This window comes from Arachis stenosperma, chromosome 3 (genome assembly GCF_014773155.1).
Source record: "Arachis stenosperma cultivar V10309 chromosome 3, arast.V10309.gnm1.PFL2, whole genome shotgun sequence".
Classification (NCBI taxonomy): Eukaryota; Viridiplantae; Streptophyta; class Magnoliopsida; order Fabales; family Fabaceae; genus Arachis; species Arachis stenosperma.
In genome coordinates, this window is record NC_080379.1 from 4,457,070 (window position 1) to 4,476,108 (window position 19,039).

Consider the following 19,039-nt stretch of genomic DNA (forward strand, 5'->3'; position numbering starts at 1 on the left):
GAATTAATACAATCTTCTTGTCATTTTTAATAAAGGAATATGTATTTTTGAAACCATCATAAATAATTCGATAATTATATTACCAAAAACGTCCTAACAGTAAATGGTCCATTAAAATGACGTTACACCATACTTTATCCTCAAAAAGTTTGTCTCAAATCACCTGATCCCCCAAAAAATCACAGTATCAATATCAAATCTAAATTGTTTAAAGATCATTTTGGTGCAAATCCACATGTTTACTTCTACGCTTCTCACTTCTTTAAAAAATAAAAAATAAAAAAACAAAAAAAATTCTGGTATACTCAATAAATTCCCGCTGTACTCCCCTCAATCTCCTCCCTCATCGACCAACTAAAGTTAGAATGGCCCGACAACCTTTTTGCCATATATTCCAACAGATAGTAGAATAATAAAATTTGCAACAAACGAAATAAGCAAATTTATTTATAATAGTATAATAAAATTCTTGAAATACTAAATATATGTTTTTTTATAAGTGATGATTAATTAGTTGCTGATTTTCTTTATATACATGCATGTAATAATATGATTGAATATTTTATAATCTGCGATATACATATTCTGTAGTATAAATTTAAATTAGTTATTACCGTAACTCATCACTTTCTTCGTGAAATTTGTCATAAATTCTTGTTATTTTAATTTCAAGCACGCTGCACGCATGCGAGTTGCCTAATAATAATATATGAATGGTTCAGATACGGAGCTGATCGAAAACATTCACCAAATCTTGTCTTCTCATGTAATTTTATAACTGTTCAATTTCCGAGACTGTTAATGACTTGTATTTTATTCAAATCGAAAATGAAATTTATAAAATAATGTCGTGCAAAAAATGAGAGCATTTTTATTTGTTTATTTATTTTTAAGATAAAACATCCTAATAAAAAACTAAATATAAGGGTGACAATATGTACCATATTCGTAGGTATCCAACTCTATCCAATTCAGTTGAATAGGGTTGCCAATCCGATATGCTGTTGATAGGGTTGAGTGCGGAGTCGATAGGATGCGAATTGAGTCTCAACCCTACTCGATCAACCTGCACCCTATATATATATAATGTTATAAAAATATGTTATAGGTGAGTGTTGAACCAAGGAACTCTCACTTAGTGCAAAAAATCTTTACTATTAAACCAATATCATCAATTAATAATTTAACACTATTGTATATATAAAAACTAATTTTATTTTAGTAATATAAAAATACAATATTATATCATAATCTTTTATTTGTATTTGTGTTATTAATTTAAGCAAACTCTTATGTAGAATTGAATATTTGATGTGATTATATTGTTTATAGTATAATTGTGTTGTTTGTGGAATGATTATTTGTATTGAATTTTTAATTTACATGCTTATTAGATTATATAATAATATAACATATGTATAAAATTTTGTGGATAGAATAGAATACTGACGGGTTAACTGCAGATAGAATTAAGTTTAGGTTGTTCTCAGCCGGCAGATAGAATTAAATTTTAGTAACAAATTTAACCTGTCGATAGAATTAAAGTTGGGTTTAAACTATATTTTACTAAACTCAATTCTATCTTACCTATTGTCATTCTTAACTTAAATATTCATAGCTGCCCAAACGCATTATCATAACTAATCTCTTGCATGATGTTACTTTTTTATGCAAATATAATATGAGTTTAATTTTAATGTATTAATAGTGTCAAATATTTTACACAATCATATAATTACATTCGTTCTTTTAGATAATCATTAATTATGTGGTCAATACAAAATAATAATTATTTTTAATGATGTTGACAATATATCAAAATTAAATTCATATAATATTTGTAACGTTTTAATGCTGTGGTTAAAATAATAAATTTTTCAAAGAGAGTTTTTATTCTCAATCTTTGTCAAAATTTTAATTTTATATTTTTAAAATTTAAATTAATTTTAATTTTATTATGAATATTTTATGACTAGTTCAGTTTTATATTTAAGATGGATATAGTAAAGTGTACATTGAACCAATTCTAAAATTATTTGGAACAAATCCAGAATTCACATAACGAGAGACAAAAATTATAAATATGGGAATTAAAATATTTAAAGAGTAACTAGTAAAGCTGTCAAAAAGTTTGCAATTGAATCTAGTGGTGTATTCAAAACTCATTCATTCTTCTTAATATCTTCTGCGATAAAACAATCATTAAAAAGTATTTTATTTTTTGTATTAAATTATTTAGATACTTGAGTTGAATTTTTAAACTTTGGTTATTTCATTTAACCCATGAAATCAGTCTATCCCAAGTCGCTAAAACCCTACGTTAGACGGTTTTAGAGGGTGGACTCAAATTGCTAAAATTATTTGAAGGTTTTAATTTATGTTGAACATTCATGTGGAATTAACTTTGCATAAAATTAATAATTGATAGTTAATAAATAAAAATTTAGTCAAATTAATTAAATTATTTAATAAATTTCAATTATCAACTTTACCTACAGTTAACATAACATTATGAATGATTTGAAATATTGATCCTCTTCCTAGCTAAAAGGACGTCTAACAACCATATAAAACAACAAACAATAAAAAAACGTGAAAATTATGTTTTGAGGTAAAAGGAAAAAGGAAAAAGCTGAAAAAGCAAAAGTGAAAATGAAACACGCACTAAGTATAATTTTATCTCTTTTTCCATGTGTGAATAATCATTTAAGCTAGTAATTAATCATTAAACGGAAATACTTGGTAAATAATAAATATATAAGCAATATAATTATGCGATTGAATATAGTAGCTATATAGCAAACACATTGATAATGTCCAATTGTGTATGTATAATATTTATTTTATATATATATATATATATATATATATATATATATATATATATGTATGTGTGTGTGTTTAATCACCTTTTTTTTGTGAAATTTATCGTAAATCGTATTATTTTCAAGCAAATCTTCTGATCGAAGAGATTCACTAAATCTTATCTTGTCATGTGTATATGATTGTACAATTTCCCAGACCGTTAATAACTTGATCATGTATTTGAAGCTGCCACTTTAATTTGTATTTTATTCTAATAATAAATATTATTTGTATATTAAAATTAATTGTTATATATTTTTATATAAATATATATATTTTTTAATTTATTTTTAATATATATTTTCTAGTATTAACTAATTTTAATAATTAATTCTGATATACACTTAGTATGATTAAAATCTATACAAAATGAAGATAATTTAGTGCAGTGCGAAGGCCCCCACATCACATAGTAAGAAATCTTTTGCATGATGTTTATTTTGATGTAGAACGTTTATGGTGTGCTTAATGATGAGATTAAAATACTAATTTTTGGAAGGGAAAAAGCAAAAGTTTTACATACCCTCACCTTTTGTCAAAATTTTAATCTTATTCTTCAAATCTATTTTATTTTATTCCAATTTTATTTTCAACATTTTAAGATTTATTCAATTTTATATTATTTAAAATATAGACTATATAATTAGGGTTCTGATCACCAGATTTGTTTAGTTGTCTTATTAAAGAGAAATTGAATAAATTAGGTATTATTCAACATAGAAATTATATATATGTGTGTTACCTAAAAAAGATATTGAAATTGTTGAACATTATTTGTTGCTTGAGTTGTTGCTTTATTGAATTTTTTGTTGTTATTTAGAATATGTATTTGATTGGTAGATAGAAGAATATCTTTTTGTAAAAAATAATATCAGTTATAAATCAGTTATTTATTTAGCAGTGATTATATTAGCTGTCGTTAAAAATCGTCGGAAAATCATTTATCAGCTCCTTAAGGGATGGAGACCATTGCTAAGCTGTTTAGCGGCAGTTCAAAAAAAATTTGCCGCTAAAAGCCTTCTATGGTATAGTGAGAAGTTAGAGAAATTAATCACATAAATCATTGGTAAGATATAAAGAATGGTGTAACATTTGATTGTTGATGGTTTTGTCAAAGATCTATAGTCTCATTAGATCTAGTATATATATTGGTAGGTCTTGTTATTAGGTCGGTCTAGTATATTGGTAGGCATAAAACTAGTCATTTTAATTTGCTTTCTTATTGCGTTTTTATTTAGATAATTTATATGATTTCGTTCTACCTTGTTCTACTGAGTTTCTTTTCTCTAAAAAAAGTTACGAACAAATCTAAATTTTAAATAATGATGGACCAAATTATTAGAAGGCTTTCCTAGAATTACATCGTGCATTATATTGCATATTATTGATACTCTTTCTAGCTAAAAGTCTAAAACATACAATATAAATAAAACAACAATAATAAATTAAAAATTGACCAAGAATATGGGACAAGGGGATTAGATAGATAGTCGATGATGAGGATCCTAGAGAATCTGATTGTCTCATTGAATAATTCTTTATTAATAATACTTTTTGTTCCACCAGCTTGAGATAGCGATGGCCATGACATCCTCGAGGTCTCCGACCTAGTCCTTTTCTTGGGCTTTGTTAAAAATAAGAAACAAAATTAAAAAAAATTATATATTATTAAATATATTTAAGTTGTCTAAAATGATACAATATAAAATAGTATTTATAGGTGCTAAGAGAATCGTAATAATAAAAACGTAATATTCTATAATAAATATTCAGATATACTAAATAATTCTAATATATTCTGATAGACTTGATGAGTTTGTCAAAGACAAAAAGAAAATTAATATTAAATATTTTAAGTCAAGTTTGTAATTTTTTTCTCAAGGTAAATTTTAAATTGGTACTCGAAAAATTCTAACACTGATAAAATGGTACCTGACTTTTGTTATTGACAAAATATTTCCTGAAAGGTTTTAAATTTTGATAAGCATGTCCCCGAACTTGCTTGAGCATATCTCTAGCGACCACGCTACTGACGTAGTCACCGTGTTTTGCTAAGATGGCAGCATTCCTAGACTAATTACTTAGATGTAATTAATAATTAAATTAGATCAATAATAAGTGAAAATTTTCCAACCCTAATCCTCCCTTCCTCCACCCCAATACACTCTTGCTCTCTCACTATGAGACGGGCCAAAACGACGCCTCAACTTCTCACCCTCAAAGAGTTGCATAGTCATCGTCTTGTTGCGTCGTCCCTGCACCGTCCCGCTTCTCTCCATGCGGTCAAGCAAAAGAACAGGACACACAGCAGTGGCGCCTCACTCATCGACCTCGTCTCCGTGCCTCTCGCCGGTAGCTGTGCCTCGTCTCCCCGCTGCCAATTGCTGCTCGCAACAGCTCGTTTCTTGATATAGCTCGTGCTTCGATTCCAACAGCTCGCTACTCACCTCTATTTGCCGCTCATATCTGCTCGATACTCGCCGTCAGTCGCTGCCTTGTCGTGTCTCTTCTGTCTGTGTTGAAACAGCTGTCTTGCCTTCACCGTGATTTGCCTTCTCTGCCTCCGCCTCTGCTTCAGTGCGTCGTGCTTCTCAACCTTCTCAAAAGAACAAGAACAAGAACAATAATAATAGGAAGGAATATAATTTGTGACTTCTCATTTTGTTCTGAAATTGCTGTGGGGTAAGTATTTAGCCATTAAAATAATGATCTTTGACTCATTTTGGAAGAGAGTGAATTGTGTTTATGGTTTGAACCTAGATATAGAAGGATCCTTCTGGGTTTGGTACTTTCTTAATAATGAAGTAGAAAATGTGGCTAGATGAGATATCTTTATCTTTAGTTGTAAAGCTTATGAACATATTTTCAAATTTTTATTGCCATCATAATAAAAATTAAGAAGAGAACTTTTTACATTGACATTTAGCCATTCTCATCTGGAGTAGAATTCTTGGTAGTTTGTTGCTGGTAACTTTTAGTATATGTGTGAGAATGAGAAGGGAGAGAGTGTGTTGGGGTAGGGAAGAGAGAGAGTGCATTGGGGAGGGGAGGGACTAGGGTTGGGGAGGATTTTGCCATCTCAGCAAAATACGGTGGTCACGTCAGCAGTGTGTTTGTCGGAGATGTGCTCCGACAAGTTCGAGAGCACGCTTGTCAAATTTTAAAATCTTTTAAAAATTATTTTGTCAATAATAAAAATTAAATACCATTTTTTAAGTACCAATTTAATATTTATCTCTTTTTTTCTCTTCATTATGCAATGAATTTTCTTTATTAATTTAATGTATATGTTTGTTTTTTTGGTTAATTTGCTGTTTTATTTTTTGACAGTGGCTCTCATGAGTATTTAATTGTCTTTGGTTGATAATATTGATGAAGATGACTAATTATATTTTAGAGTTGCTTTTGTCGTTTCTCCTATTTAATTTTATGGATATAATTGTTGTAAATAATCTAAAAAAAATTGTATATATAAAAATCTTGTTGTTGCAAAAAGATCTCTTCACAATAATACATAAAGTTATATACTCTTTTACACTTTTTGATATTCAAATATATATATATATATATATATATATATATATATATATATATATATCATGTTCGCATAAAACACCACATTTTGAATATCAAAAAGTGTAAAAGAGTATCAAGAAGTTAAAGTATAACAGGAATTAAACTTTTACAATTGCATTTATTAGTGTCAAAATGTAGCAAAATATTGTCGAAATTATTTGGAATAATATGATAAAACATATTTAAAATATTTGGCATATTATCAAACACTTAGCATGCAAAAACATAAACAACACAAAGTAACATTAATAAACATTTTTCGCAATACCAAATTAAAATTCAGCATCAATGGCATAAAAAATCAACAGCATTTTGCAAGAATTTAGTAAAGTATCAATCAATAAATCCAAATAAATTAAAATTCAAACTCAAGAAGCTCTTAAAAACATGTTTAATTATGTATAAACTAACATTAATTCTAACCTAAATTTAACTAACAGCAACAAATAATCCTAACCAAATTAAATTAACACTACAATCAACATATAATTAATCCTAAATGAACTAAAATAGATTAGAGAAGAAAAGGTGATCTGAAAACCTGAGTCAAAGAACAGAACAAGAATCAGGAGAGAGGGATATACAGTGGTAGTGACCAGTTGCTGCTGCGTCTGAACTCGCTAGAACTAGAGTAGCACTGTTCTGATTCTGCGATTGGGAATGAGGGAGGTAGGGGTGAGCTAGAGAGCCACAATGCAAGGTTGTGATGAGAGGAAGAAGATGGTCACAGAGACACTGGATGGTAGCCGGCGGCGAGACAGAAAAGAAGACAGTAGACAGGAAAAGAGAAAGAGAGAAAGGATTTTTGCGGTGGTTATTCGGCGAAGGTAGATGATCGATGGTGGTTGTTATATGGTTCTAACGGAGACGCTGGAGTGATGATCGATAGTGGCACTATGTTGCTAGTCGAAGAGAAATTAGGTTGGAGAAAGAAGAATGATTCAAACTTTAAAACTCTGAAATTCTGGTCGAGTGGATGACAGGATACTTAGAGCGCTGACTTACGACAATTAAAAAATTAACTGCTGCTATTTTAATTTTTTTTATAGCAGAAATCTAAACCGCTATTATAACTGCTTCTATCTTATTAATTTGTAGCGATTTGGTAAATAACCACCAATTAATCGCCGTTATCCTTCGTATTTGCTATAGTGATATTTACAATGTAGCTTGATACTCTTATTCATTCAGAAGCTGGTTAACTTACCATTAACTATATCCTTCTTGGTTAAATTCAATGATAATTTAAATTATACAAATACTTAATATATTAGTAATAATACTTTGCCTTAAATATATTTTTGGTATATTGACCGCAAATTTTAGTTTTTAGTCACTAATATTTTTCTATTCTTTTGGTCATTATTCAACACAAGTATTTCTGAAAACATTTGGATTAAATCTCAATAAAATCATTTTCTAATATCCCTACAAGATTAATTATAAAATTTTTAGTTCAACTCATTCCAAATAACAATTCGAGCTTTCTAAAATCAATTTACAGAAATCCAAATTCTTTAACAATTTTTTGGACCTACATATATATATCAAAACAAAATATTTTTCCAGATGAAAATAAAATAATTCTTTTGAATTTTCCATAAGTTAATTATAAGTAATAGTCATCCAGTAATAATTTATATGATATTCCACTATCATATGCTGCTTATCCTATAAATAGATGATTAGATGACCTATCATTCCACACTCATACATACTAGACAAACAAAGCAATAATAGAAAAAGTGAGGCTTGAGAATCATGATGAAGCCAACTACTCTTGCTTCCCTCTCCCTTCTCTTCCTCCTTTTGGTATGCTTTCCTTTTCATTCATTTATTTGCACTTTTGATTATAATGGTGTACTTCATTATTGTCTTTAACTCATTATTTGTTCTTGCATTCTAGTACTCCTTCATTAACGTCAACAATCAATTCATACTCAATAGTAACTTAGAGTATACATATATATAATTTAATTATTCATAAGTTTTTATAATTTTATTAAATTTATAATTAAATATATATATATATTATTTTTAATTTTATAATTAAATTTATTTTTGTATCAAAAATATTAAAAATAATAGAATATTACTTTTAAAAAATATATGATCCAATATCTAATTAAATTTTTAATTGTGAATATTTTTAATTTATAAAAAAAATTTCTGTTAACTTTAATAATTTTTATATTGACAAAATTTTAATTATAAAATAAAAGATAACCTAAAAATTAAATTTAAAAATTATAGAAATCTAATTATAAATTTAATAAAATTATAAAACTAACAAAATAATTAATATATATTGATGAAATATTACGAGGAACATAGCATATACACCCCCCTTTTTTTGTGCTAGGCATTATATGCTTCATTATATTCTAAAATCATGCATAAATAATTCTACAGTAGAATTTTTAATAATTAATCTTGAAATTATTTTTAATTATTCATTTTTATATTTGTTTATAAATTAAAATTATCTAATGTAACCTTCCTGAATTGGGAGTTGATGAGATTATTGTATTGATGTTCTCATATTTTTTGTGGATAAGTTTGTTACCTCTGTGGAATCAAGAAAAGAGCCAGGAATGGTAGAAGGATTTCAAAGCCTTCTCCAATTGAAGGCTGAGAATAAGCCAAATGCTCAAGAGATATTACTTGATGAAGGTCCTAATAAGCAGAAATGTGAAGAGAAGAAAGTGATCATGGAAATAGAGATGATTCTAGAAGATTTTGAACCAAGACCAAGTGTTACAGCTTACAATGATGACAATATTCATTCTAAGTTGAAGAATAAAGAATTTGAGCCAAGACCAAGTGTTACTGCTTACAACAATGATAATATTCAATCCAAGTTGAAAAATGGTGGATTTGAGCCAAGACCAAGTGTTACAGCTTACAACAATGACAATATACATTATTCTAAGTTGAAGAACAATGAATTTGAACCAAGACCAAGTGTTACTACTTATAATAAAGAATTTGAACCCATTCCAAGTGTCACTAAGTATAATGACTAGATCACAATTGGAAATTTGAGTGCAGTTACTTTCTATGTATTGAATATATAATAAATAGGCCACTTCTTTCGTGGTCCAAATAATAATGGTTCAGAATCGCAGTCTCATGTAAATTAGAAAGGGGGACAATGATTCCCTCTAAATCCTAGGCTTTTTTTATAAATTATATAAAAATTTTAATTCAGTCCCCCATAATATTTAGTCTAATCTCTTTATATTATAAAATTAATTTTTGCTTCTCTCTAAAAATTTAGTCTAATTCCGCCTGTGATGACTAACGATGGGTTTGCTTTGATTGGTAAATATCATGGGATGATACTACTTTTTTTCAATAACTTAATCTGATAAGAAAAACTAATATGAATAATTATATCTCTGATAAAATTGAACCAATTCTAAAATTAGGGACAAATCCATAATTTAAATAACATGTTAAGTATATATTAAAATTAATTATTAGTTGAATACACATTAAAATAAAAAAATATATTAAAAATAAATTGATTATATATCTATTTATATATGTATATATAGTAATTGATTTTGATGTACAAATTATATTTTTGTTTTAAATAATAATGAGAGACCAAAATTATAAATATGAGAATTGAAATATTTAAAGAGTAACTTGTAGACTGTATGTTAAAAAAGTTGGCAATCGAATATAGTCGTGTATTCGACTCTCGTTTCTTCTTTTTATTATCTGTGATAAAATAATCATTAAAAGTATTTTATCTTTTGTGTTAAATTATTTAGATCACGAGTTGAATTTTTTAATTTATTTTTTTTAACATCTGATAAAATATTTTGACTTTGATTATTATTATTATTATTATTATTATTATTATTATTATTATTATTATTATTATTATTATTATTATTATATCAAGTTTGTGTTAGGCATGGCTCTTTTTTGGAGGGTTTTATGTTAGGATATCTCTACTACAAATGAAATATATTGTTGTCGTCGACCATTATTAGAAGGCTTTCCCCACATTACATCATGCATGATTTGAATATTGATACTCTTCCCAGCTAAAAGACTAATAACAAGATAAAACAATAATAAATTAGAGAAATAATCAAGAATATGGAACAAAGGACTAGATAGATGAGGGTGCTAGAAATCTGATTCTATATATTAGGTTGTTTTTGTTTATAAGTATGGAACATTGAAATAAGGAAATAAAGATATAAAATTATGTTTAATAGATAAGATATGAATAAAGATATTGTATTCATCAATAATATTAAATTAATATATTTTATGTTTATTTTAATAAAAAAGACTAATATATTAAATAAAGATGGATTAACGCACAATTGGAAACTTGTGTGTAGTAACTTTCTCTGTATCCAATAATAAATACAAAAATGTTTTTTGTACACTAAAATCAGTCACAAATGTATTTGTGTATAAATACATATGTGATTTAATTTATTTTTAATATATATTTATATTCCAACATATATTTTATATTGATAGCTAATTTTGACAATGACTGTTTTTGATGTACACGTAATATTACTCTAATAAATAATATGGTATTATTTTTATATGAATTGACAGATCTTAATTAGAACACAAATGTTACTCGTACACCAAAATTAGCCACTAATGTATTTGTATATAAATATATGTGTGATTTAATTTATTTTCAATATATATTTATATTCTAGCATGTATTTTATATTGGTGGCAGACTTTGATGATTAATTTTGGTCTACACATAACATAATCCTAATTAGAATACGCATGCTACATGGTTCATGCTCATTGAACAATAGCATTTTGTTGGTAGTAGTTGTGTGTAAACTAAAAAGAATATGTGTAATTTTATGTTTGAATGATCATGTTAAGAGAAAACAAAATTAGCCAAGAATACGCAAAATTCTCGCTCTTCCCTAATTTAGTTTTCTTTTATTTCTTGGGCCGCTCAGCCTCTGCTTATAAAAAACTGGCCTAAGGCCATGCTCATTTTTTTTATCCAAATATATTCAACCGGAAGCCCAGTCGATTAAGTATTAAACCCAAACCACATGAAGGTCCATTCCTCTTTCCCCAAGTGAGTTTATTAAGATCATGATGAGCCCATTATGTGGAAGAGAACTAAGGGAATCTTTTTGTCAAGTCTTTTGTCCAAAAACATATATCATTCGAGTTTATGTATAGAAATGGCTCTGTAGTCTTAGCTGAATTTTTGACAAAAAGTTACCGTACAAAAATAAGAGCCGTAGAGTGTCACAAAAAAAAAAAAAATAGATAGATCTCTAACTTTTTAAATTTTTGACAAATATATTCTTGAAAAAATTTAATTACAAAAAAATTCCTAACTTTAACAAATGGAGAACAATTTAATCCTTCCGTCTATTTGCCTCTCATACACCAAATGGAACTGGCTGACATGGTTGAAACCGTGTCTAGGTATCCATTACGGTGCCACACTGAAAGAGAAATAAAGTTCGAAGGACAAATAGGTTCTTGCTGATGAAAACGACATCGTTTTATAAATAAAGTTCGAAAGACAAATATGTCCTTGATATAACAAATTCTAATACACAAATAATGCACAAGTGAACTAATGCACTTTTGATGCATAAATGAACTAACGCTAACTAATGTCACTGGTATGAGAAAACTGAACTAATGCAATTTATCAAATTTTAATATAATACACGAATGCATTAATGTTAACTTAATACATGAATGATATACAAGTGAACTAGTGCACTCTTGATGCATAAATGAACTAATGCTAATTAATGCCACTAGTATGAAAAAACTGAACTAATGCAATTTAACAAATTTTAATATAATACACAAATGCACTAATGCTAACTTAATACAAGAATGATGCACAAGTGAACTAGTGCACTCTTGATGCATAAATGAACTAATGCTAACTAATGCTATTGGTACGAGAAAATTGAACTAATGTAATTTAACAAATTCTAATATAATACATAAATGCACTAATGCTAACTTAATACATGAATGACACATAAGTGAACTAATACTAACTTGATGCATAAATGAACTCATGCTAACTAATGCCACTGGTACGATGAAAATTGAACTAATGCAATTTAACCAATTATAATATAATACACAAATGCACTAATTTTAACTAATGCTAACTAATGTGAGAAAACTGAACTAATGCAATTTAAGAAAAAAAAGTAGAAACAGAACAAGCCCAATTTCTGCAATTTTAATACAAATAATCTAAATTGCAGAATACAACAAGTTAATTAGATTTTAAAATACAAGCATAATTTTATAAACTAAATTCTCATAATAGAAGTATAATGAACTAAATTTTCAAGGACCTATTTGTTCTTCGAACTTTATTTGCAAAACGACGTCGTTTTCATTAGCAAGGATTTATTTGTTCTTCGAACTTTATTCCCCTTCCATCGTGGTACTGTAACAGACACCTGGATACCGTTTCAACCACGTCAGCCAATTTCGTTTAGTATATGAGAGACAAATAGACGGAAGAATTAAATTATCCTCCATTTGTTAAAATCAAAAACTTTTTTGTATTTAAAATTTGTCAGAGATATATTTGTCAAAAAATTTAAAAAATCAGGATCTATGTACCATTTTTTCAAATAAAAAAGAGGGTAGAATATTCTAAATTTAGGTACGCACCTTTTAGGTAATATGATGTCTTAATGCATACTTGATCTATGTTATCATTATTCTAAATACCATGGTTCTAAAAACCGAACCGGACTGGCCAGTTCAACTAGAAAAAATCAAGAATCGGTCATCTAACCGGTCCGGATAAGATCAGAAACCGTCTAGCAGAAAATTGGTGAAAAACCGATTGAACCGGTGGTTAACCGGTGAACTGGGTGAACCGTCCAATTTTTTTACGGTTTATTAGTTTGCATATTAAACTTCAAAACAGCGTCGTTTTGAAGGAAAAAAAAAGGGCTATACACGAAGCCACGAACCCTAATGGCTAATTCCCAATCCTCATCTCACTATCTCAGTATCTCAGTCTCAACTCTCACCCTCTCACCCTCTCATGAACCTTAATAGCCACCACCATCGCCACCGCATTCCACCGCCATTGCCACCGCATCCCACAGCCCCTCTTCGCCGTCCCACAGCCCCTCTTCGCCGTCGCGGAGCTCCTCTCCTCCATCGCCGTCGCAGAGCTCCTCTCCTCCACCATCGTCGCCGAGCTCTCCGCCTCCACCGTCGTCGCCGAGCTCTCCGCCTCCACCGTCGTCGCCGGTAATACTCTGCCTTCCACCTCGGCTCCTATTTAATCGTCGCCTACTCTGTGCTTGATTTTATAATTTTTTTATTTTTCTGTTCATGATTTGTTAAGTATGTGTTCATCTGTTCATGTTTTGTTAGCTGTGTTCATCAGAAGTTCAGAACATGTTTATAATTTGATTTTTCTGTTCATGTTTCTATTCCTATTTGTTCATGCTGGATTACATGATTTTGGTTGCTGCTTGATGTTCATCTGGATTACATGATTTTGAATTGCTGCTTCATGTTTATCTGGATTACATGATTTTGGTTTCTGTTTGATAAATCTTCAATCTGTTTTTGGCTTTCTATTATGATGCGTTTATTGGTGACTTGAGATTGAATGATGATCATTGCAAGCAAATTGAGGCTGGGGCGTTTGAAGGCAGTTGGGGAATTTGTCATCCTTATTTTCTCTGTGTGTTTATGTGTGCTTATTAATATTTATAGAGTTGTTTCTTGTTACTGTGTGTGTTTGTAATCAATAGCCAATAGTTGTGGCTTTGAGAATATTTTTACCTTTTGCTGCTTCAATTTTGCTGCTTCATGAATCTGTTTAGAAATAGGGTTTTGTTGCTTCTGTTTGATTCAGTGATGAGTATAGGGGTAATTCATGATTCATCCATTGTTTGCTTCTATTTTCTTGCCACTTTTTTCTTATTGCTTCTTGCCTTTGGTGTTTGATTTGGATCTGCCGATCTGATGCTTTTCGATTTGGCTTACTTTTATTTTCTTCATGGAGCTTTTTGCACTCTGGCTTTTGTTTTTAATCTTTTTCTTAAGTAATGGATAATTTATTATGTGAAATATTAAATTTTATTAAGTTATAAATTATTGAATTTTATTAAGTTTAATAATTTTATTTAATATTTAATTAAACCGGTTGAATTCCGGTTGAATTCCGGTCGAACCAATGAACCATTGAACCAGTGACCTCACTGGTTTATTGACCGGTCCGGTTCTCGCAACCTTGCTAAATACATTAATGTGCTACTATATATATATATATATATTCATCATTAGCTTCCTTTTTTTATATTATTTAAAATTTAAAATGTACTAGAACTCATTATTACATTAATCTTAAATATATATGAAAAAAATATTGGTACCCTTAATTAAGGGTGTTGAAATTTTTTGATAAATTTGTTAAATTTATTAATCATAAAAATATATTATGAATCATGATAACTTTACATTTATTATACACTAACATTAAAGTTATTTACATCTTCCTATGTCTAGTTCACAAAATACAAATACAAAAATCACCCAAAACTATAAACTCAAGACTATATATAGGAGCTTAAAAAATTTGAAGCATACAAATTAAACAAAGAAGAAACTTACTCAATTAGCTAGCATGTAAACTTATTTAATGTTATTACATTAACAATTATAGCCTTTTGCATCTATATATTAGGTTATTTAAAAAAAATTCCTTACGTTTCATTCATTTATTTATTTTTTTTACTTTTTTTTAAAGATGTTGTCTTCACATGGAATAGAATGATATATTTGTAAAGGTTTTACTTTCTAATTTTCAAAACCAAGATCTTTTTCAAGAAACTATTTTTATATACACTTAGAGCACGGTAGTAAGTTAAAGTAAGAATAAACTAAACCTTGCATTATCCAATCACTTATTGAGACCAATAGCACTTGCAATAATTTGACCTATCTATATATATTATCATTATCATTATTGTGATTTGTGGAAGCTTTACATTTCACAAGGGACAGTTGAGAATTGACAACAAACTAACACACACACACACATATACACTCCCACTGTTTCGGTTTTTTTCAGTTGCAAAAGTGGCAACTGCCATGGCCTAACAACATTAAATATCGAATCTTTGACTGTCCCTTGGTTTGAGTGGAACTAGAATCCAAATTCCAAAGTGTTGTTTTTCAGCCACATACATTTGCACGTGAAATCATTACTCAATAGTTCTCACAAGTCATAACAAAGGAACAGAATGTGTATATATAAATAATTTTGTTGATATATGTAGTTGATTATATATACGAAGATGGCTTGCATAGCATTATTTGGGGTTTGGGCTATCCGTAATTTCATCTCAATATATATACACCATTAGCTCCTCCTTTTGGCTTATATTATTAATCCTTAACTTATTATTTGAGTACACTAGTTCCTTTAATTATTTCAATTTTTCATAATATAATCACCATTATTCCCGTCTTATAAATATTGGTTTGGTTCATAATCTTATTATTCGATCGAACAAATTATTAACACAACAATCGTACAATTATTTTTTTTAAGAGTAAATAATTATTTTGATTTTCAAAAGATCTTAATTTTGACAAAATAATTCTTATAAAATGATAACGATAAAATTATCTCAAAAAATATATTTTGTTTGACAAAATGATCTAAATATTAGTTTATGCATAGTTCATTTTTTTAATCAACTCTTAAATTTGTTATTGTTGCGAAATAAATAAATAAATAAGAGATAACAAACATAAAATAAAGAAATATAATTAGATAATATTAACCACAATTACTATTTCAATATAAAAGAGATGATTCAAATATATTTATATATATGTAGCAATATAAAAGAGAAGAAGAGAAATATTAACAATGAATAGAAAAAGAAGAATATTATTGATGTGTATAAAAGAAAGAGAAAGTGGATATGTTATTGTGTTGTTGTAGTGCACAAATGTACAATTACATTTCACTATTTATAGAGGTGAAATGTTTACACTTTCAAACCTTTTTAATGTAATCAGTTTTGAGAATGTGTGAGCCGCCCATAATGAATGGGCTTCCACATCATAATCATTATCACAACACTCCCCTTTGGATGACCATTTAGGATTATGCATCGTTAAAACCTTACTAAAGAAAAACCTAATGGGAAAAAAAATTTTAGTGAAGGAAAAAGAGTACATTATCCTTTGTGATGGGAACTGCTTCGTTAAAAATCTTGTGCCGCAAGTCGAGTTTTGTAGCGCACAACTTCATTTTTCTCATTTCGTTTTCTCACAAATACCCATCGGTATCCAACAGGTTTTACATCTGCAGGTGTATGGACTACAGGTCCAAAGACTTCACGTTTTGTAAGTGAGTCTAACTCAGCCTTCATGGCTTCTTTCCATTTTGGTCAATCATTCCTTTGTCAACATTCTTCGACTGATCTTGGCTCAAGATCCTTACTTTCATGCATGATATTCAATGGCACATTATATGCAAATATTTCATTGACAATTGTCTTATTTCGGTCCCATTTCTCTCCTGTAAAGACATAATTTATCGAGATTTCGTCATTTACACAATTTTCAGGTACTTGAACGTCTTTTGGCGTTAAAACTATATCAGAATTTTGGACAACTGTAGGTGTCTTTACTATGTCTTTTTCAACAGGAATCCTATTTGCCTATTTTCTTTTTCGAAGATTTTCATCTTTGGAACCGACATGTCTGCCACGCTTCTGGCGTGAATTTGCTTCAGTGGCTACTTGTCCTACTGGGACATCAGTTCGAATTGGAGCATTTTCCGCTAGTATATAAGATTTAGTTATCCTCTTTGTATCGAAAAATGCATCAGGCAATTCATTTGCTATTCTTTGCAAATGTATAATCTTTTGAACTTCTAGTTCACATTGCTCTAATCGAGGATCTAAATGCATCAACGATGATGCATTCCAATTAAGTTCCTTTTCAGGAAGCTTATTCTCTCCCCCTAATGTTAAAAATTTTGATTCATCAAAATGACAATCCGTAAACCGGATTTTAAATACATCTCCAGTTTGTATCTTAAGATTAGGGGTGTTCGCGGTGCGGTTTAGTTCGATTTTTGAGAGAAAAGTCATCTGATCCGATCGTTTAATTAAAGTGCGGTTCAGTTTGGTTTGGTTTTTTTTCTCGAAGCCATCCGAACCAAACCAAACCAATTAAATTCGGTTTGGTTTGGTTCGGTTTGTTCGATTTTTTCAATCAATTAAAAAAATACAACCATACTATTTCACAAGTCATAACATTGAAATCGACAAACACAAATACACAATAGTTGACAATAGTAATAATAATAATAATAATAATAATAATAATAATAATAATAATAATAATAATAATAATAATAATAATAATATAGCACTAGTAGAAAAGCATTCTAATCTAGTTATACATTCTAATAATAAAGAGACATTGAGATGAATGGATTAATAGTAGGATAACAAACTAACAATGTATCATAATTGAATATATAGATATCATGAGTAAAGAGGAATGGAGTAAGTACAATAGACATTGAGATGAATGGATTAACAGGGTAACAATGACATCAATCCAGCATTCCAGCTCCTCTCACTGAAATTGTAAGCCTAAACATTCACTAACCTGGTCACCATCCATGATGCCATAATCTCTAAGATAAGTTGTTTCAATGACATGCTTACGCCTTTCATAACATAAGCAAAACTGCCCCAAACATGAGCCCTACAATTCAAAAATCAATGGAAATATAATAAATCAGCTAAGAGATTATGATAATCTGGTAAATCAACTACACCATAACACCACCTTCTGCTCAAAGAAGATATTATATTGGAAATTACACTTAACATCTAGTATAATTGAATAATTGAAGATCAAAGTGTGACTTGTTCCAACAATATTCCAGCATCAATAATATGAACAATAAACCGATTTCAATAAACTGAACAATAAAATAGATTGAAAAAATAAAATAGACTGAAAAATATTCCAGCATCAATAAACTGATTCCAACAAGTCCTCAACAAAAACCAATAAACTCAACTGAAGTTTAAATCAAGCACAGAACCAGCAATAAACAAGCAGCTGAAGTTTAAATCATTAAGCACAGAACCAGCACTGAATAACTGATAAACTGATAAACTGATAAATCAATAGACTGATAAACTGAACAATAGACTGATAAATCAGCAATAAACAATAAATCAGCAATAAACAATAAACTGATAAACTGATAAATCAGCAATAAACAATAAACTGATAAACTGATAAGTTATAACCCTAGGCCTAAACTGAACAACAAATCAGCAAAGTTTACCTGAATAGATGGCTCGGGCTCCATATGCACTTGAATCGGACAAAGTTTACTTGAATCGGTGGCTGTAAAGAGGTAACAAACATAAAGTAAAGAAATATAATTAGATAATATTAACCACAATTACTATTTCAATATAAAAGAGATTATTCAAATATATTTATATATATGTAGCAACATAAAAGAGAAGAAGAGAAATATTAACAATGAATAGAAAAGGAAGAATATTAT

At 28.9% G+C, this 19,039-nt stretch overlaps 1 protein-coding gene across 1 annotated transcript; it reads left to right on the forward strand.

Moving 5' to 3' along the window:
* The first annotated feature begins 8,157 nt into the window (after positions 1-8,157).
* LOC130968223 (organ-specific protein S2-like) lies at positions 8,158-9,656 on the forward strand. Its single transcript, XM_057893390.1, has 2 exons — positions 8,158-8,253; positions 9,000-9,656. The coding sequence occupies exons 1-2, from the start codon at positions 8,203-8,205 to the stop codon at positions 9,465-9,467; spliced, it is 519 nt and encodes a 172-aa protein (XP_057749373.1). The 5' UTR covers positions 8,158-8,202; the 3' UTR covers positions 9,468-9,656.
* Positions 9,657-19,039: the final 9,383 nt, after the last annotated feature.